The sequence below is a fragment of the Dryobates pubescens genome, chromosome 7, assembly GCF_014839835.1.
Source record: "Dryobates pubescens isolate bDryPub1 chromosome 7, bDryPub1.pri, whole genome shotgun sequence".
NCBI lineage: Eukaryota > Metazoa > Chordata > Aves > Piciformes > Picidae > Dryobates > Dryobates pubescens.
In genome coordinates, this window is record NC_071618.1 from 9,116,078 (window position 1) to 9,137,430 (window position 21,353).

Consider the following 21,353-nt stretch of genomic DNA (forward strand, 5'->3'; position numbering starts at 1 on the left):
CCACAAAAAGACAACAGAATGATCCCAGGCCTGGCTTCTCAGCTGCTGGGGAACAGGACTTTCCTCAAAGAAAAAAAATAAATTTATGCTTACAGAAAAGCTGCTAACAGTTGGGGGCTCTTGAGATGGGAGTTGGATAGTCTTAGGACAGTCCCCCTCTTTAAACAAAAAAAATCCTGTTTCTTCTGTATATAAATAAATTGGTTTGGGGAATTGACACATGTGCACAGAAGAATGGATTGCCATGAGGCTGCCCATTTTCTGCATGCAGCACTGCAATCTCTCTGTCTGCAGGGTAAGCAGTGAAACTACTTGGCACATGCATTTTCATATCCCTTTAAAGCTTGTCCTTCTCAGGAGGAGATAATCTCCCCAACTTAATTATGCTAGTCTATGAAATTATGTGCACTTGTCTTAATGGAACATTTTTTAAAGCCTAATGAAAGATTGGTAACCTTCAGGCTAAGAGTATGTGGCCGGGTCAGACCTCAGTCTACTTCTCGCTCATAACAAATGATGGCTGTACTTCAGTTCCTCTCTGTTTACACATGTTATTGGCTTTATGGAAGACAGTGAATGATACATAACTATGTGGAAATCATTAAATGAAAACTAAACATCTTGCAAAAATAGTATAAATTGCATCATCCCTGATTTGAGATAGTATACTTGCAGTGAAGCAGCTGACGAGTCTGGAGTCCACCTCATGGAAACTGGATTTTATACACAGAGTTCCCAACATGCCAGCATGATTATTTCTGACTGTCTGTGATTTGGTCATAGTACCTGCTGTATGCTTTTCCTTGGGAAAAAAACCAACAGACCTGTTGATTCAAAGCATGAAGCCCTGCATACCTGTTAAGCGGTGCAGGATCATGCAAGCATGTTGCTGTAGGGCTCACAGGGATTCCTTACTGAGACAAACTCAAGACTACAGTTCCATTCTTCAAAGTGATTTATATCCAGTCTCAAGCTACCTCACTAATCATCCATCTACTCAGTGATGACCCTATCCAGTACTGTGTCCTTAGGGAACAATATGCAAGAGATTAGAGTTGTGAAAGCAGAGGTAACATTTTCTTGATGTTTTCTAACATTTTAGACTACAGAACATACCTTATCAAGAACAGCCACTATTTTATCCCCTTGAAGGCACAAACAGGATTATTCTGAACGAATAACAAGAATGAAAGTTTAATGGTTCCTCTCTTGCACAGAAAAATAATCAGATCAGCATTGGTCAGAGCATGCACTGGACAGATGGGGGAAGATGTTTGATCTTAATGTCATGGCATAAATTCATAAAAGGAAATCAATGTTAAAGAGAAATACAGTTTTGTCCAGATTGTTCCCTAGTCCATCAGCCATAGAATTTTATTTAAATAATCCCTTGACAAGGATAGTTTGATGTGTGGAAATAGTACTGTACTGTATAGTCTAATTAAATCCATTTACTCATCAGAAATGGGTACTGATCTCATTAGTCACTGGTCATTGACGTGATGGAGTCCCAGGATGTCCTCTCCCTATTCCCTGTGACTGGGGAAAAAACTAAACAGACTATTTTATAGAAGGAATTTTTTTTCCTCCTTCACTTAGTTATTATTAATGGCTTCATAAATAAGGCAAAAATGGCTGTGATGCACTAAAGGAATCAAAACTTCTGCCATAGGCATGGTTTGGAATAGGAAAGTAAGAAAAATCTGGATTGGAAGCTGACACTGCATGACTGACAACTGATAAACCCCAGTGACCAGCAAGTGAGGACAACTAAACCCCTGTCTTCTACTACTCACCTATCATTGACTAAAAGCATGTTTTTGCCATTCCACTCCTCTGACCACCCCATGTGGATCTCTCAGGAGAAACAGGCAGTTGAAGGATGTGCACTGCAGTGTTTGTAACTCTACAAAACCAAAGTGCAGTTTGGGAGCGCAGCAAAAGCCACCAGAAAACAAGCACGTAGCCAACTGCTGCATACGCTAGACACTATGCTTTCCTTGGGAAGGACTATTTTTCCTAACACTTAGGCACAACAAAGACAACTAGTGGAATGACAAAACCATGTTATTTTGGTGCCTCTGCTTTTGCAATTTAATTTCTGGCCTGTTTCCATTTTAATCTATTTATGTGCTTATTCTTGTCCTTTATTTTAATCACATGATGTAGATACTAACAAATAGGGCACGATAGTGCCATGAAACAAGACATAAAGCTTAAAACAAAGCTGTCAGGAAGCATTTTGGTTTTCCTTGGAACAAGTTTCCTATATGGGTTGGTGACACTGCAATACTAATGCAAAGCAAGCTGCAAGTATTCAAAATATTGACATTTTCTGCACCTTGCTATAAAACAGTAGAGTTCTATTTCATCCCTACTCAGGACTACCAATACACTGATGCATGTGAGAAATACGCATGAGCCCTGATTTCCAGACAGTTGATCTGTCACAGCCTGAGGCATGCGTGCTCCATATCTACATTAATATATTAAGTAGCCCTGTGCCTCACAGCTTGACCATCTGTACCATTTCACTGTTAGAAAGGTCCCATGCATTCCTGTTGTTTGTGCAAAGATGCTTTCACTTGCTCTGCTTTAGCGAAGGCATTTTTGGCCATGGTGCAAGAGTCAGCATGATGTATGGAACACAGGCAGTCTCAAAGGGGACATCCTGTTCTGGAAACTATGGAGGCTAATAACCAAGGCTAATTACTGTTATAGACATGTACAGACTGTGCCAATTGACCACAATGGCAGAGAATACATCTGGGACTCTGGGCTTTACTGTAGGGGACACAGCCAGAGAGAAAGCAGCCCATGGGCTCTATTGACTTAGGAGATAACACATGCTGGCTACCTCCTGGGCACCTATGGAGGACAGAAGATTTGCACAACTTTATAGCTGTCCCTTTATGCCTACTCTTGCCACACACCTGCAAAGCACCTGGAGGAAACCCAGCTTCAGCCCCACACTGCAGAGGAAATGCTTAAACTTCCCTGTTCGTTTCCTTCTTCCAGCCAGCGTCACTTAAGATTTTCCAAGTGTCATGGAGAGATGTTTGGGTCATTTCCAGCAGACTGTTTCTCTGGCTGCTGTCTCAGAGAGATATGCAGGCTTCCCATGCTCTGCAGCCCCAGCGGCTATTCCCAGCCCTGCGCAGAAGCGGCATTCCTTTCTGCCCACTCCCTTAGTCATGGCTCAGACCAGGACATGCTGGCAGCCCTGATGAGTAGCTCCACTCTCCTCCCAGAGTTGCTCCCTGAGGTCTCTGCACATGTGTTCAGAGTGCTCTGAGACTTGGACCAGGAGGCTAACATCAATTATAGCGGTCAGTGAGGTTGCAGCTCAAATGTAAAAATGTCTTCCCTCATCTGTTTACAGAATGCCCAGGGATTGCATAGGCAGAGTATTAGGAGCCAACACCGCTGAGAATGAGGTGCACACAAGTGAGACATGGAAAGCCTGCTAAACTTTCCTATTTTTGTGCCCATACCTTAAGAAATGACTCTGCTCCTCACGGCTGCAAGGGACAACAGGTGTGAGCAGGATGTGACAACAGAGACTTGCAGTGAATTGCTTATTTGCACAGATACTTTCCCTCATTCTTTTTTCTTTCGTTTATCCCTGATGAAAATCAGGTTTGTTTCAAAACCTGTGTTTACACAGGAGACCAGAGCATGCAGCAAGGAGGTCAGTTTCCAGCTGAGCCAGAAGCTGCAGCCTTCCAAGGATGCACAGAAGGGCAGCTGTGCTGCTCTGTCTGCTACATTGGGCACCAACAGCCAGTACCCAGCTCTAGGAACCACTAACAGCTGGCACACAAGCTCCAGGAGCCACCAACAACCAGCATAAAAGCTCCAGTAACCACATCAGAACTACGGAGTCACCAGCCCACAGCTCCCCTTTGGGATAAGGCTTAAACCTGAAAAAAACCCAACCCAACCAACACTGCAACTCCCCCTCACATTTGCAGAACAGGACAAATGGAAGGGTTTGTGCTGTTTCAAAAATACTCCACTTTGCCTTACATCTCCTTTTTGTCCACAGCCATTCCACATTATACAGTTGGAAGGTAATTTTGATCAGCAAAGAACCTTTAAAAGGCTGGTGAGATACAAAGGAAAAGTATAGTTAGAATGAAAAATTTATTACTAGGCTCCATCGACTAATGGTGCGAGGAGTTGTAGGCACAACCTGCAGCTAAGACCTGCCAAAAATAAGCCAAGCCCCATTTATCTGAATGATCTTTATACACTTCAGAAAGCTACTTCAAAATAAAGGTTGGGATCATTTATGAATAAATAGGATGCCTGATATATCCCAGTAAATATACAACCTTGGTAACCAACCTGATTTAGATGTTCTTCTAAACTCATGTCTAAAAAAAAAAAAAATAAAACCAATTGGTAAATTTATGTTGAAATATGTTTTCTTTCTTGACAAGTCCTTTTTTGAGGAACATCTGTTCTATGAGACAAAAAAAGCTAAATACCACCACCCTTTCAGTTCCTACATAGGACTCAGGTCAATGCTGAAATTCTTTCCCAGCCCTCCTAAAATCCACTAATTTCCCTAAAATTTCCACTGAATTTTAGGCTTGCATGCCTGCTTTTCCAGAGTGCAGGGCTGCTGCTGCCCAGCCTCCTCCATCTCTGACTTGGCTGCACTGGGGTCTGTCAAACACCTCTGCTGCTGGCGGCACCTCCTTGGGCCCTCATCCCCAGTTCCACCCCAGGGGAGCCCCAGGACTGGCCACCCAGGCATAGGGCCAGCTCCTGGTGCAGCTGTGCAGCCTTCCTTTGCAGAGGGGTGTGAAATGAACTGCGTGGGAAAAAGGCCGTGAGAAGTGGGGCTTCCCCCTCAGCCCATCAGTGGTTTGGGGTCAGCCATGCCTGTGCCTGGCCACAGGGCCCCTGACCTCCACCTGTGGACTGATATCCCAGCCAGGCCCTGGCTCATCCCCATTCCCATGCCTTTGACCAGCCCTCCAAGGCGGTGTCTAATGCTAGTGATCACTCCTGGACCTGCTGCATGCTGTAGGGATGTTACAGGAGGGCCAGGGCCCTGCTCACCTCCCCACTACACTATCTCCTGCCTCCCAGGAACAACACCCTGCAGTGTTCTGGAGGAAGCCATGTCCACATCCTCTCATTCCCAGGTTGTGCAAAGTGAAATGTGTGTTTGGAAAACGCAGTAGACTTGTGAAACACCACTAAACAGTTGAAAAGGGGAAACTGCACTACGAAACCATGATTCAATTGAAGTGGGGAGTGGTGTGGCTCAGTTGGTAGCACATAAGACCTTTAATGGGGAAGGTTGCGAGTTCAAGCCTGCAGTGGGCACTAGTGTCCTCCCTACTCTAGTCATGAGGTTTGTGGTGACAGGTTGGACTCGATGATCTTTGAGGTCTCTTCCAACCTTAGTGATACTGAATACTGAAATCTATATGCAATTACTCAGGCAAACACAAGTTTGCTCGTTAACTGCTCTGTGAAAGCTTTTCCCTTGCTACACATAATTTCTAGGGTCTGGAAAAATGGAGCTGCCTTTGCATGGTTGTGATTCACATCAGTGCCTTCAGCTTCCAAATAGACAAAAAAGGGCACGTGAAAATCAACAGTGCAGGTCCTTAGTCAATCAGAAATACTGGCATGATAAAAATCACATAGTTTCACTGTGAGCAGTCAACTGCTGTTGTCAAGTAGCTGCTGCCATTTAAGAAACCTAAACTGCTGATAAATATCAGGAAATACTGCAAATTTCACTGTGCTTTTTGCTCCTTAGGAGCAAATGAGGTGCTGTGAATAGCGTAAGGCACTAGTTTCCTAAGGGAGAAAAGGTTAGAGAAGATAAGCTGCCTTCTTTGGCAAGCAAAGATATCATAACTGTAAGCTACTAAATTAACTTTAAACTCCCCCTAGGTCTCGGATCTCTTGGATCAGTAGAATACAATACAAAGAATGTTCCCACCCCTTGACTAATTTCTAGCTTAGAAAAAAAAATAAGAAAAACAAAAGCAAAGAATTAATAAATAGACTGGCCTCAAATTAGAAATTAATTACTGCAGTAAAAAAGAAATTCTCTAATACCAACTGTGCTCAGGACTACTGAATTAAAATACATCTAAGAAATGTGTTTGCTTATCGTATAATGGAATAAGCCACAATGCGTTTGGATAAGACGACATCGTTTGGATTCATAGATCACTTTTTTTTGTACAAAATTTAAACCAAAATTGGTAGGTTTGTTACCACGCTGCATAAAGACTTCCTGAGGTACAATTACTACACAACCAAACCCAGATGTGCTGAAGGAACAGCAATGCTGAATTTTTGAACCCGCTCTGGTAACTTTCAGAACAAGGTGACAAAAATAACAAGATAATTATTACATGATAGCTTACCTTGTCAGTGTCAGCATTTTAACTTCTGAGAAATACATTTTAAACTAACAGAACTTGGTCTCTTCTCCTACCAAATGCAGCATGACTATATGATGTGCCATTTAATAACTCTAAAAAATAGAAATTGCTCCAAAAATATTATTGCAGGCTTTCATTGAACATACTTCTGCTCTAGTCATGAAAAATAAACAAAACAAACAAAAAAAGAGTCAAGATTCTATGTGTGTCTTTTCATTGAGAAACTAAAGAACATGGACATGCAGAAGAACCTCCTCCTTCTCATTAGCTCCAGAGAGATACACTTTTAGTATAACCTGTCTGTAGTCTTTGGATTAATAGCTTGAATCAGTGTTAGGATATGACTGATTGCAGTCTTTCCAAGTTAATCCACTCAGACATGGAAGAAACATCTCTTAAATTAATTATTCTTTCTAGGAAGATTTAGCAGTAAGAAATTAGCGTAAGTATTGGTTTCATAGGCAGGGCAGCAAAAAATAATTTCAAGGAGAAGTCTGAGGAATAACACGGGAAAGAGACATTTAAGGAAACACTCTTACTGTCACTAGTGGTGTGCCCCAAGGATCAGTGCTGGGCCCCATGCTCTTTAACATCTTTATTGATGATCTGGATGAGGGCATTCAGTCCATCATCAGGAAATTTGCTGACGACACCAAGCTTGGGGCAGGAGTTGATCTGCTGGAGGGTAGAGAGGCTCTGCAGAGGGACCTCAATAGGCTGGACAGATGGGCAGAGTCCAATGGCATGAGATTTAACACATCCAACTGCTGGGTTCTGCACATTGGCCACAACAACCCCATGCAGTGCTGCAGGCTGGGGTCAGAGTGGCTGGAGAGCAGCCAGGCAGACAGAGACCTGGGGGTGCTGGTTGATGGTAGGCTGAACATGAGCCTGCAGTGTGCCCAAGCAGCCAGGAGGGCCAATGGCATCCTGGCCTGCATCAGGAACAGCGTGGCTAGCAGGAGCAGGGAGGTCATTCTCCTCCTGTACACTGCACTGGTTAGGCCACACCTTGAGTACTGTGTCCAGTTCTGGGCCCCTCAGTTTAGGAAGGATGTTGACTTGCTGGAACATGTCCAGAGAAGGGCAACAAAGTTGGTGAGGGGTTTGGAACACAAGCCCTATGAGGAGAGACGAGGAGACTCAGCGGTAACCTTATTGCTCTCTACAACTACCTGAAGGGAGGTTGTCGACAGGCGGATGTTGGTCTCTTCTCCCAGGCAACCAGCACCAGAACAAGAGGACACAGTCTCAAGCTGCACCAGGGGAGGTTTAGGCTGGATGTTAGGAAGAAGTTCTATACAGAGAGAGTGATTGCCCATTGGAATGGGCTGCTCGGGGAGGTGGTGGAGTCACCATCATTGGAGGTGTTCAGGAGGAGACTTGATGGGGTGCTTGGTGCCGTGGGTTAGTTGTTTAGGTGGTGTTGGATTGGTTGATGGGTTGGACGCGATGACCTTGAAGGTCTCTTCCAACCTGGTTTATTCTATTCTATTCCTGGAACTGACAGTACATGAAAAATAAAGGACAAGAGAAAAGGAATTTAAAGCTATGGACTATGACTACATTTTTTCCATGCATGCAATACTTGTAGTGATTGTTTTAGTTTGATGTAATATGATGCTGACAGGTGAAATCCTGGCTCCTTTTGAAGAAATAAAGTAAAAACTCATTTCAGCAGACATCCTTCTGTCCATCTGCAGCATGGTGCACACTGTGACCCTCATCATGGAAATGCCATGTCCAGATCAAGGCATGGCTGTTGGTGTTGATAGAAGTGAAGGGTTTTGCTTTACATAACTGCCCAGAGGCCACCTCATTCACTCAGGACTTCTCATAGTTCTTTAATGGAGCTGCCTCTTCTTCACAGCTCCATGACTGAACATAGTTAAAGGTCCTCTCTGAACTACCCATTAATTCTTCCAAGGTTCAAAGACATTTTGAACAAAGTTATCAGCTATGCTGTGAGACTCCACCAAATGCTGGTATCATTATTCTGCCCCATTTTCTTGAGGAACATCACTCTTACTCAAAGATGAGACAAACTGTACACTTATTTAAACCAGCATAAACAAGCCACATCTGCCAGTGTGGAAATGAAATTGTTGTAAAAATAAGACTGCAACATGTTTTTGGCAGCATCTCTTAGAGCTATTTCTGAAACTGTGCACAGGTAGAGAGTCTGGTATTTCCACAAAGAGATGGATTCACTTTACATGCACTAAGTAATGTGGCAGGAGAAATCAATACATCAGTTTGACAACTCATTCCTGAATCACCTGGGTAATACATATGCAAAGGATCACCTTTTGCCCACTATCATTCTAGTGCATACATTCATAGTGGACATGCCCAGATGGATGGGCTGAGAGATTACACCAGTTGGGCTTCTTCAAGTCTTGGTTAATGTAAAAAGTCCTCCTGTTTCAACCACACAAAAGTCTCCAAATGGAATAAAACAGGGCACATCTGGGAAAACTTGTATGTAAGATAGCCATGGAGCACTGACACGTTTCAACTTAGAGCAGTAACTTAGGCATCCATGTCAGCAATACAATTTCACCATGAAGCTGACAGAAATATATGGTACTGTTGGTTTTATTCCCCCCTTTTTAATGATTATTGCTTCTCCCACTTTGTTCTTTGATGCCATTCTACCTAACATATCCCTGTATAATGTTACAGAAGTCAAGAGAATTGTATCTCATGCAGTGCTTCAACTCTGTTTCCTTTTTTAAATAAATCCCTTTAGATATGTTCTCCCTTAAAGTGTCAGTTGTGATCTGTCACTTCTAGTTATTTTTGCAAACATCTTAACCTTTTCTCTTGCAATTTTGTTTCTTTTATCTGACAGTCATTCCCTTCTTTTCTGGGATTCCATTCTTCCCACCCAAATATAGCTTGAAAGAAAAAAGTAATTTTCAAATAATCAAATGTTAAAAAACTACTTAAGGAGAAGTGTGCTTTGGGAAAGACTAGACTGAGAAAGGGTCAGGACAAATCTGCAAACTTGGCTAAACTTCAGGTAGTTAACACAATTTTATATAAGACACATGGATTCTTAAATCTAGAGTTCAGAGCTCCAGAGTTATTTGAGGCCTGTAACATCACCAGCAAGTACATGCCAAAGAGTACTAAAGATAACTGGGGCCTGATCCACTCCATTTGGCTGTCTCTCCTAGTATTTCCATTCAGGGACTCCTCTTCCTTAGCTCTCTTCAAGCCTGCAACCAACATCCTCTTCTCTTGCCCAAGGACACCATCTCGTCTTCCCAGTCCTCAGATACCCTAAACATTCTCCTTCTTTTTCTTCCTCTCATTTCCTTCTCAGTTGAGAAATGTCTGTCCCCCTAACAGCTAGCAGAAGACTACCAGGCAAAACACCCATCCAAATGCTCCGAGTTCCCCTCTTTCTCTCTCATTCATTCCTGCTTTTCTCCTCAGCCTCATTTGTGTTTCTTTCTAGACGCACTTCACTCACTCAACGACACTTATCTCCAGCAGCTGTAACTCATTCACATATATGCAGGTGTCAAAATTCAGCAGTTCTGCTTGCCTCACTACAGGAAGAACCATGACTTCTAATATCTGGTCCCACAGACTCAGTAACTCAATAATAACTCTCAGTATTTTATTTTTTTTATCCAAGGTAGTAAAACACTTCATAGCTTTCACTCAATAACTGGCATAACAAATAGTAGAAGATTCAATGTGACAAACAGGATTACAATATAAAGAATATGACTTCCATCAACCCACCTGCAATTACTCAGATGCTGCTGCTTCCCACACACAGCCTACTTGGTCAACTCACAAACACACTCAACCAGAGATGTCACTGCAAGAAGCAAGCCTACCCCTTCTCCCAGCCCCAGCTGTCATGCCAGCCCAGGTTTCTATGAATAAGTGGTGATCTGACATAAGCTAATGTTAGCTCTCTTTTGGGGTACCGATTCGTTTAAACAAATGATTTTCCAATTTGGTTCCCCATGCAACTACAGAAAGACCTGTGCTGGGTAAGGAAAAGGACTTGTGCTGGGTAGAAAATGGGGTAAATATTTTGGTGGCAAGGCAGCTCTAATTTTCATGGAAACACAACTAAAATTCCTCAGTCCCATTCACCGAGGTGTTTAATCTCCTACACAGCCTCCACCTTAGGAACTGTTAAAGGAATCAGACCTGCAAGCAGGCCACCTTTTCCACAATACTCTGGAAAAACAAGCATGTGGAGTTGCAAGTGTCCATGACCAGACTGTATGCACTGAGGCACCTCAGTTAATACCTCTTCAGTATATTTCTATATTAATGATGCATCCTGCAGTCTACAAACAAGAACATGCAGGAGAATAAATGAGCCCATGCTATAGCTAAAGCATTATAACACAACATCATATAAAGAAGAATCATACCACAAATGCCATGTTTTTATGTCAGATGATCCAAATAATCTCATTATTGGGCCTAATACACTTGTATTATCACCAGACTTCTGCGGTTTTAGTAGTGTAAGGTAATATTATCATTCATTTAGGGTGACTCAGCAGAATGTCTCTATCAAAACTTGGCAAAGGAGCATGTGACACTCAAGGTTTTCACTCACTTCCCTTCTCATGGGGTTGTGGGTCCCCTGCCTGCCACCTGTTGCTCAGCCAAAATGTGAAAGAGTCCAACCAGATGCAGACTAATGGACAATTTCTATGCACCTTGAGTGCTGAATCACCACATCATAACATCTGCTGCAAAACCCCTAGTATTTCCCATTCCTCAATACATTATGCCACCTCACCACAAAGATATAACCACATCATATATATATATAAGGAGTGCAAAGTCTTAAAAAGAGATGAAAGTTCCAGAAAGAAGGATTAAAATTTAAGTAGGGAAGCTTTTGAAAAAAATGTAATCAAGATCCCATATGACCACAGAGCCTTACTCACTTAGTGACTGACAAATGCAGCCACAAAACATGGTTTCAACTTCTCAGTCCTGTACTCTGTACTTATCTGAAGAGATTTCATTTGCAGGTTAACTTCTCCAAAGTACTCTCTGCTATGTATAGCACTGTATTTTTGGTGCTTTTCTTATGAAAAAGAAGCAGCTGCGGACCTTGCTTTGCTATTGCTTTAACAAATTACCCACTCTGAAAAAAAGTAGCAGTGGAGTACTTCAAACAACCTGACACTAAAACTTCGCACTTCTCTGCTACACATCGGTTTTTTTGAACGCAGTAATCTGCAAAACTCGCAGATTATTCGTTAGTTGTTTCCTTTAACAGAACGATTGATAAGCCATTTGGCAAAGGGAAAATCAGTTCATCACTTTCTGGTGCCAAGCAAAGTACTTTTCCTCCTCTCCTCAGTTAAAGTTGTAAGGCATTTTACTTACAGCATCCACTTTGACGGCTGACAGCACAACTTCCATCAGGATCAGCAGAAGCCCCAGATCCCTGCAGGGGAAGGTGAATAAACACAACATTGTTTTAAGATCGCACAAAACAGACACGGGATAAAACTCTGCAGTTCAAGGTGACAATACGACTTTAAAAGAGGTCTGACCAAAAGCTTGCCGAGCGGAATTACTTACTGACAAATAAAACTACGTGCACCGGGAAGCTGCGAGATGTCCATTTTCGCTCCTTCCCTGCCTGGGGGTTCGGCTCAGGACTCCCTTCGGCCGGACGGCCGCCCCTGCAAAGGCAGAGAAGAGCCCGCATATAATGCAGGTCCCCCGGGGGAGGTCTCCGGGCTCGGCGGCGCTGCTGCCGGGGCAGGGAGCGGCCCCACCACCCGGGCCGATCTAATCTGGGGGGAAGAGGGGCGGGAGTCGCGCCGCTCCCCGCGCCGCGTAGAGAGCGGAGTCCCACCGCCGGGCAGTCGCCGGACTCCGAAGGGCCGGGCAGAGCCAACGCGCCCAGCCCCTGCTCCGGCCCCTTTAGCCACCCGGCCCCACGCCCGCTCCGCACCGTTGCGCGCCGCGCTGCCGTGCCCTCCCAGGCGGCAGCAGCAATGTAGAGCAAAGAAACAGTACGCCTCCGCCCACACCCCCCCTCCGTCTCCGCTCCCGCAGCCGCCGACCCGCCACCCACCCGCGAAGCGGGGGGGGGGGGAGGAGGAGGAGGAACAACTGTGGCCGGCGGGGCGCGGGCGAGGTTGCGCCCTTTCAGGGTCCCCGCCCGGGGGGAGGAGAGGGGGCTGCCACCGCCCATCGGGTACGGCGCGGCGAGTCCCTCTATCCCGAGCCATTGCAAGCGCGGTGGCCGCCACGGAGGGGAGGTGCGCATGTGGGACCGGTCCCGCGGAGCCCCACACTAAGCTGCAGGCGCCCCGCCGCCCAGGGAGCGACGGCGCGGTGCGGTGCGCGGCAGCATGCGGCTCTGGCTGGGCTTCGGGCTGCTGCTGAGCGCCGAGCTCAGCGCCGTGTCTGCCGCGGTGAGTACGCGGGGGACGGCTTCCCCGAGTTGCGCGACAGGGTGCTCACGGGGACGGGACCGGGACGGGGTGCCCATGTGGGGCGGGGCAATGAGCCCCCAGCCCCTGCTTGAATTGCGCGGGGCCCCTGCTCTCGAAAAGGTGGCCCAGCCAGGTTGGCTTGGCGGGGATGCCCGGCTGTCCTGTCGTGGGGCTGCGCCCGCTCGCCGGCCCGGAGCGGGGCAGTCAGCACGGCACGGGAGCCCCACGGGCTGGCGGCGCGTAGACGGGCCCCGCTGGGCTCTCGCCCTCCCACGACTCGGCAAGGAACGGCGCTGGCCTGGGAGGGAATATAAAGCGCGCACCGAGTCGGGACTTTGAAAGTATCAAGTTGTGTTTTCACGGTAAAAATCTGGGGGGAAAATAAAGGAAAGAAAATAAATAAGTGGTTGGTTGCTTGGACTCAGAAGCGCTGTGCTTTCTGCCTTTGACCTCCGCGATGGGCAGTAGACTGGAGACCAGAAAGGATCCTGATGTTAAAGTTCAGCTTTGGCACGTTTCCCGATGGAGCCAGATTGAGCCACAGACATTTAAAATCGAAAGTATTCAAGTTTTGCTCAGGGAGCTAATTTTACCACTGAGATATTAGCTATCTGCTGTCCTTCAGTTAAAGGAGTCTCTCTCCTGGCGTTTTCGAAGTATTTGTGCTGTTTCTTCTGTACCTCTAAGTAATGGGCAGTTAATAGTTTGAAAGAGGTATCTTTTTGTGTCTCCTTACTTTCTTGTATCTGATTAGGTTTATGCTGTAGTAGTGAAACCCAGGAAAGGAGAAAACTAATCAGTAGGCATGAGCAGATGGATTTTTGTCATGCTTCCTGCTGTAAATGTAAGATCTTGTAGTGAAGCAAATACAGGAAAGGTATACTTAATTTTTTTTCTGCAGTTTCAGGTGAAGCTAAGTTCTATAATGAATTATGTTCTCTGTGACCATGGTGATGGTATGCATCCTTGAATCAGCTGAAGCAAAAAGTGTGCTGAAGTGATGGCTTATCTGTTGCTTCTAGACTTAGATAGTATCTGGCTTACTATCATTGTAGTAAATCACTTGGTGATACACCTCTGGGGCGATTCACCCATCACTTGGCATTAAGCTGACTAAACTGTGTTCCTTTCAGGATATAATTATTTTTTATTAATTAAAGTATTTTGAAGTAAATTATTCACTTTTGAGTTCTGAATTTGGTATCCCAAGAGGTATAAATATCTGTCTGTGAAATATGTTCATGTGAAATCATTGGGTAAACCATGCCTGTCACAGACGGAAAACTGCATAGGGAAGAGGTGCTTATTGAAAGAAGATACAAACTCTAGTATCAGTTAGACAATTTCAGGTCTTCTAAAGAAACCCTGAAGAGGCTCTGTTTTAGAAGTGTCTTGTATGTGCTTGATAAATTGTTTTATTAAAATGAAGATTCCTTAAAATGTAATCTGGAGCTCTTATATTATGAAGTTGTCCCCATAATAAATTGTTCTGTGCTGTCTGCAGATTTACAGTTCCTCATCAGTGTCACCAGCAAACACAGCTATGCTGTGGAAGTTGAGCTCCTTGCTTTAGATAAACGTTCACCCATACATGGGTGGCCTTTCAATCAGTTCAGTTCTGTTGACATTGTCCTTAGCTCCATGTTGTTGCCTGTTGCTAGCAGCTACCCAAAAAGTTACGGAGACCGCTGTTGGTCAGTAGTATATGAGGCATTGAGTGGTGGTTGTGGGGTCTCTCTTTGGAGGTCTTTGAGCCAGGTTGGTGCCTCTAAGTAATTGTGGCTGGGTGGTGTGATCCAGGCAGGACTTCTGCTTTTGGAGAGCTGGCACAACTGGCCCAAGTGCTTGCATTGTCTTCAGATGAACACATTCCCACTGTTTACCTTTAGAGTAGTTGTTTTAGCAGAAGACTGCATGGTTGATGAGGTTGTATGCGCTACTGATTGTGATAGGCTGAATGGAACAACCACTTTTCTCCTGGGGAAAAAAAAAAAGCAAAGCTGTTTCTTTCCTGCCCCAAATAGCATATATTAGCTGGTTTAAGCACACAAGCAAAGAAAAGCCCCCCATATTTATGCAGCTGCAATCATGCCATGCTCTTAATTGCCCTGTAACTTTCATCACACAGTCACTCAGGCTGGATGACACTTTGGAGATCATCTAGTCCAAACCCCCTGCTCAGAGCACAGCAACCTGCAGCAGGCTGCCTGGGGCCAAGTCCATCCAGGTTTGAATATATTCAAAGGAGGAGACTCCTCAACCTCACTGGGAAACCTGTGCCAGTGTGTGGCCACCCTCATAGGAAAAAATGTTTCTTCATAAGTGTATTAGAGTTGTTCAGGCATGGCTAAATGAGGCTGGAAACTGTGCCTGTAAATGCAAATGTAGCAGAAGCAGCTTGTGCTATGTTGGTCGTGGTCATTCTGCAGTGTAACGGGGCTGGAAGAGTGAAAATCTGCATCCATGATTGAATACATACAAGGAGATTTGGAAAGACTGCTCTCAGAGACATTTGACATGGCAGAGCCAGCCTTAACTAGCAAGTGTCAGGATCATGTGCCTCAGTACAGAAAAGGCAGCTGCTCCCTTGCAGCTCCCACTGGTTGTAATGTGGCACTGTAAAATGCATCCAAATGTGGCACTGCAAGCTCAGTGGTGTTTATGTTGACCACTGATAATTAAAATATTAGTTACAGCCAATGTGGGCTTTTTGTACTCTTCAATGTTCATTTTAGGAGATTCAAATTATAATGAGAGCAGAATGGAAGACAAGGTAGTAGATTAAGATGTTTCCAGGTCAGGACTACTCCCACAAGACTGTTACAGAAGAAGATTGTTTTGATGGATCTCTTGCAGGGGCTCTCATTTCTGATACTTTTGAGGCTGCCATTTCCTTTGAAGAAAGTTTAGTACTGCTTGGTTGAGAGATGGCAATGCCATGGAAATCCTGGTTTCATGTTTTGGTACCTTGTTGATGCCACTGCAGCACTGGTCCCTGTGCTTTCAGTTATAGAGCAAGATCTCCCAGCTGCACTTGAGCCTTGGGGTGAATTGCCTTCCGCACAAACAGACTGGCAGCCACATAGTGCAGGGGGAATGGAGGAGATGCCCTATCTGCCACTTCTCAGTGGTGGACTTAGCAGTCTCTCCAGGTTCCTGAGCCACGTCTTTCTACTTTTAGTGCTGGCAAAATGGGAGCAGGGCCAGAGCTGAGAGCAACTCCAGCTACTAGGGGAAGGCGGGCCAAAACAGTGATAAAAGCATGCATAATTTTTTCCACAAGGGCAGTGCTGATTCCACTAGTGCTGTTTCAGATGACCATGTGAAGGCAGCTGGGGACACATTGGTGGGAGGCCAGGAGGTTCCTGTCCCTGGGTAAGCCCCATCTGGGGAGTGGTGCCTGGTCCATGGCTGAGTAGAGGCAGCTCTGCTGTATCACCTTCACACCTTCCTCATGTCACCCCTCCTATTTTTAAATTATGTTTGGAGCTGCAGTCTGACACATGCAATCCTACACCAGAAGTGAAAATATAAATTGCTTGCAACTAGTCTGGATGATGATTCTGTTCCTTTTCTGTTAAAACCATGGTTTATTGAGGTGAAGACATATAAAGCTGAAAACTGAGAGCAGATAAAATACGTGGGCTTTTGGCATGTGACTGAAGAAAAGTTGTATGCCTGAGCCTGAATGATTGACATTACTTCACTTGGGTGTTCCTTTACTAGTGAAATAAGGCTGGGTCAGGCACATGTCTTCTGCAGTCATTTGTGTTTAGAGATGCTGTTGTCTTCAATGCTGGGAGACCTATCCCTTAAGACCATTTAACATCCTTGTCCCTACATGTCCTTAAGGACTTGTCAATACCAAGAGCATGCCTGACAAACTCTGACAGATTTTATTTCAGAATGGAGATATGGTCACTTCAGTTCAGGAAATGTGGCCAGAAGGAGAGACTCAAATGAATTCCAGTAAGGGAAGCACATTTTCCTTAGAGCATGAGAGGTCTCAATCCCCATATGTAAGAAACTGGGCAAGGAACAGAACAGACTGGCATGGCTGAATAAAGACCTGCTGGTCAAAATTAAAGAGCAAGAGGAAACTGTGTAGGCAGTGGAAGCAGAGACAGGTCACCTGGGAGGAGTATAGGAACACTGCCTGGTTATGCAGAGATGAGGTCAGGAAGGCCAGGGCATAGCTAGAGCTGAACCTGGTGAGGGGTGCAAAGAATGACAAAAAGGGCTTCTACAGGTACATCAACCAGCAAAGAAAAATTAAAGAAAGCATTCCTCCTCTGAGGAGTGAGAATGGAGACAAGGAGAAAGCTGAGGTACTCAATAACTTTTCTTCCTGAGTCTTCACTGTCCCCCTCCCAAGTTGATGGAGCACTAGGTGCAGACCAGTGGGGTAAAGTCCCTCCCACTGTAAGGGTAAATCAAGTTCAGGACTACCTGAGGAACCTGAACATACATAAATCTATGGGACCTGATGAGGTGCATCCCAGAGTTCTGAAGGAATTGGCCGATGCACTTGCAAAGCCACTCTCCATATTTGAAAAGTCCTGGCCATCAGATGAAGTCCCTGGAGACTGAAAGAAGGGAAAGAGGCTGAAAGAACTGGGGCTGTTCAGTCTGAAGAAGGCTCCAGGGAGACCTACTAACTACATTTCAGTATCTGAAGGGGACCTACAGGAAGGTTGGGGAAGGACTATTTAAAAGGGCTTGTAGTGATAGGATGAGGGGCAATGGTTTGAAACTGGAGTGGGGTAGATTTACATTGGACATAAGGAGGAAGTTCTGTACAAGGAGAGTGGTAAAATACTGGAACAGGTTCCCCAGGGGTGTGTTTGAGGCCCTGCCCCTGAAGGCATTCAAGATCCTGGGTAGCCTGATCCAGCTGCAGGTGTCCCGGCTCACTGCAGGGGGATTGGACAAGATGACCTTTGAGGGCCCCTTCCAATGTGATGCAATCTGTCACTGAATTTTGAACTGGAAGGCACAGAAGGCTTCAGAGGGAAATGGGAAATGAGTGTGCTTCCCCCTACCAGGCAGTAGTGGGGTGTGGGAGGGTCTGAATAAGAGGAGTACAGAACTACCCTTGCCTCCTATTGGAGCAAGATAGTTTGACATGAAGAGATACGAGACCTGGGGTAGCTAAGGGTGCGCCACAGAAAGACATGAGAGCTTAGGCAGTCAGGTGGCCTGTTAGCCCATGGCAGGGGACACTTACTGGGAAAGCAGCACTTGTGGGTTGCCCATCCACCCCCTAGAAGTGGGAGTCATTTGGTCAATAGATATACAGGGCAAAATGCATGGGCACTTTGGAGACAAGGGGGCAGGCTTGGTGACTTTTTGTTCCCAAGGAAATGTCCTTGTCCCTGCTGTCCTTCCTGTTTGCTTCCCCTCTCCCTCTAACCACCTCTTCTTCAGCACCATGGCACAGGGAGCTGGAGTCAGGAGAGAAGTCCGTTTTGGGAATATGTACCCATTTGCAGCCAGCTACGTTGAAGGATGTGGTCCCTGAGTCTCCCTGAGCAGTCAGTCCTGACTCATCTCTGTGAACTGCGTTCCAGGAGCCAGCTGTTGAGTGTCAGCACAAGCAAGTGTGTTCCTGGACTGTCGTTCCAAGTAGCAGTTTTTACTTCTGAGTGTTCCTATGTATCAGATGCCTGCAAGACTACTGCAGTGTTTCACTGCAGCTCATCCGCTTGGTGTATATAATCTTGGGTTATAATTAGATTATATAGTGCCTGAGGTTATACAGGATACTGTCAGTTGCCTTGATCACGTAGAGAAATGTAGGATAGCTGTTGCAGGCAGCTAAAACAATTGTTTAAAAATGTCAGAAACCTTCTCCAGGGATAGGCTTATGAATATTGTTCTTTTTATAGAGCTAGACTAAACAAAGGAAGATTCAACAACCTCAGCATGAGAATAAATTGACTTACTTCATCAGAGTTCAGAAGTTACATAGTGCTCCCTTCCCAGAATTTCCTTTGACTTTCCCGTCATGAAGGCCTGTAACACCTTGCAAAATTTGGTCAAGGGGAAGAATTTGGGCATGAATGACCTCATTGGAATAGCAACCTGTGCCTTTAGTGATTAGCTGAAGGTATGAAGTACTGGTGCACTTCAGTGGTATTTGTGGGAAGACATATTTTTGACTCTCCTGGGTTGTGACTGTCTGAAATTATTCTTGGTGATTTAGTGCATCAGACAAGCTTATGGCATTAGCCTGTCAAGTGTCTTTATACAGAAGTGTCTTTAACAATGTCAGAAGAAAATACAGAACAAATTAAAAGATTGCCAGTATGTGTCAACTGCTGTCATTATGCCATTCTAATATGAAGTTATTTCCAGTGAAGAGAAAGGCAAAAGTATTATTCATGAAGAGTATAAATAAATAGCACAGAAAGCCACCATCTCTTGTTACTGTCTAGCACGTGCAAACAGATACAGCTTGACCAAAGATTTAATAAAAAAATCAAAACAAACCATGTCTGTTTCAGCTTTACATTTCTATTCAGTATTGAGGAAAGTGCATGTATATAACTAAGCAGGTTTGAATAAATGTTTCAAACCCTCCTGAAATGAATGTTTAACCGGTATCTGTGACATACACTCTTACAGAAGGAGAAGATTGGATTAACTTTCTAAATTGAAAAAAAGAAAAGGAAAAAAAAGTACATTAATGTGCATTTAAAAGCACTTTAGCTTCCAGCCCCTTGTACTTCTGCTATACTTTTTTTCTGGATTCACTAATTACCACTTTTATTGATCCACTATTACAAATATGCATTTTTTAGGAAGCCTCTTAAATTGTGCCTACTTCCCCTGGGAGGCTGGTAGGAAATACCCCTTTTCACCTCTGATTTGCTTAGTCATCAGGCATCTGAAAACTTCTGCTTATGGGTTCCAATGAGAACTGTAGTCCTGTTTTCATTCCTGCACTGGGGTGTTTCAGTGACATCAGTGGAGTTCTGGTACAAGATGCTGTAGCACGGTAGAAGGCATCAGGTGCTTGTGGGAGCTGGCAGCCTGGGAATATGCTTGGGTGGAGATCAATCAGCCTTGCCTCCAAGCCTGCAGAAAACCTCCATTTTTTAATTTTATTTTTTTTTTTATTGGCCTGGATTGCCTTACAGTAACAATAAAAAAGATATGGACAAAGATTAAATGAGGGAAGCCAGAGAACAACCAGAAAAGGATGGTGCTTTTGTTTGTTTGTTTTTTGTTTGTTTTTGTTTGGTTGGTTGGTTTGGGTTTGTTTTTTTTTTTTAATATTACCTTCATGTCAAAAAGATGCTGTTCTTAGATATGTTCTGAAATAAATGGCTTAAGATTTTCCAGCAGTGTGCTAACTTTCATAAAAAGTTTAATTGTGTTTTTAGCAAAGTTATTAATTTACTTTTATGGAATTTTATGTAAGATGAAGGGGTTTTTTGGGTGGATCCAAGAAAAGAACTACTAAATATCCTGTTCCCCTCCTTTCCTCTGCCGTTTCTCTCTGTGTGTGCTCCTGCTGCCTTCACCTTTACTGCTGTTGGCAAACAGCCTCTTTCAGTGTCTGAGGAAGGGTGTGCATCTCTAACAGAACAATGTAAAGGACAAAACACAAAGTGCTGTCAAGTGTGCAGAGTAAACAAATTGCAAAGCAATAATTCTCTTTCATCTTTTTGTGGCTTTCATCTGCTAGTAGCAGTAACAGAGGCAGCATTTTAAGATGAAGATTTTCAAGGTGGCTGAGAACTGGCAGAAGAAATTATCATAACTATAAAACAAATGCAAGATTTGGTTTAGTACACAAAGATTAATAGGACAAACCAGAATATATTAATTAGAAACCTCATGAGTTGAATGTTTTGCATTCATAAGAGATACAGCTTTTTATAGAAGCATGGGACAAACTATCCATTATCCTGTCTGTAGATAATACATACCTTAAAGAACTATTCAAGTGCTACAAGTGGGAAGCAGAAATCAGTTTTTAGGTAAAATGTGTCATGTCAGGAGAGGACACTCTAACTCTTAAAGTGGGAGCAGAGCAGCTGAAGTGGCTCAAAGTTTGCAGACTTTGAATTGACATAAAATGAAAGCCACAAATCCTTTCTGAATGTTGAACGTTTTTAGAAGGTGTCAGAAGATTGGTGGTGTTCCCTAGCATTTACTAGAAGAAAATTATTTGGTGCAACTAATTTTGCATCTCCTCTACCACCATTAAAAAACAGGGTCCAGCCTTTCTCTGCTCATGTTTGTCTCAGTTGCTGTGGGATTTACAATCTCTATCTACATAGGAGGTCTGTGGTTTCACAAAGATGCTCAATCTTCCTTCCAGCCAATGTGCCTTCTCATATGTCTTCTGTTTACAAGAATGTTGTCTTAACACTGGGGTATGAACCTGGATGAAAGTGTTCTAATTCATGAATACAGCTGATGCCATACAGCTGATGTGAGGATTATTTCTATAGGCATTCATGTTGGAGAT

The 21,353-nt window shown here is 44.3% G+C and overlaps 2 protein-coding genes across 2 annotated transcripts in view; one reads left to right on the forward strand and one right to left on the reverse strand.

The window, feature by feature from the left end:
• Positions 1-12,371, reverse strand: part of COL4A2 (collagen type IV alpha 2 chain) — a 151,226-nt gene extending 138,855 nt beyond the window's left edge. Inside the window, exons 1-2 of the mRNA XM_054162871.1 lie at positions 12,006-12,371; positions 11,808-11,868 (exon numbers count right to left, since the gene is read on the reverse strand). Coding sequence (XP_054018846.1) covers positions 11,808-11,868; positions 12,006-12,049 — 105 coding nt within the window. The 5' untranslated portion in view covers positions 12,050-12,371. The remainder of the gene's footprint in view (positions 1-11,807; positions 11,869-12,005) is intronic.
• A 264-nt stretch (positions 12,372-12,635) lies between these two features.
• Positions 12,636-21,353, forward strand: part of COL4A1 (collagen type IV alpha 1 chain) — a 134,008-nt gene continuing 125,290 nt past the window's right edge. Inside the window, exon 1 of the mRNA XM_054162874.1 lies at positions 12,636-12,850. Within this exon, the coding sequence (XP_054018849.1) occupies positions 12,788-12,850 (63 nt within the window). The 5' untranslated portion in view covers positions 12,636-12,787. The remainder of the gene's footprint in view (positions 12,851-21,353) is intronic.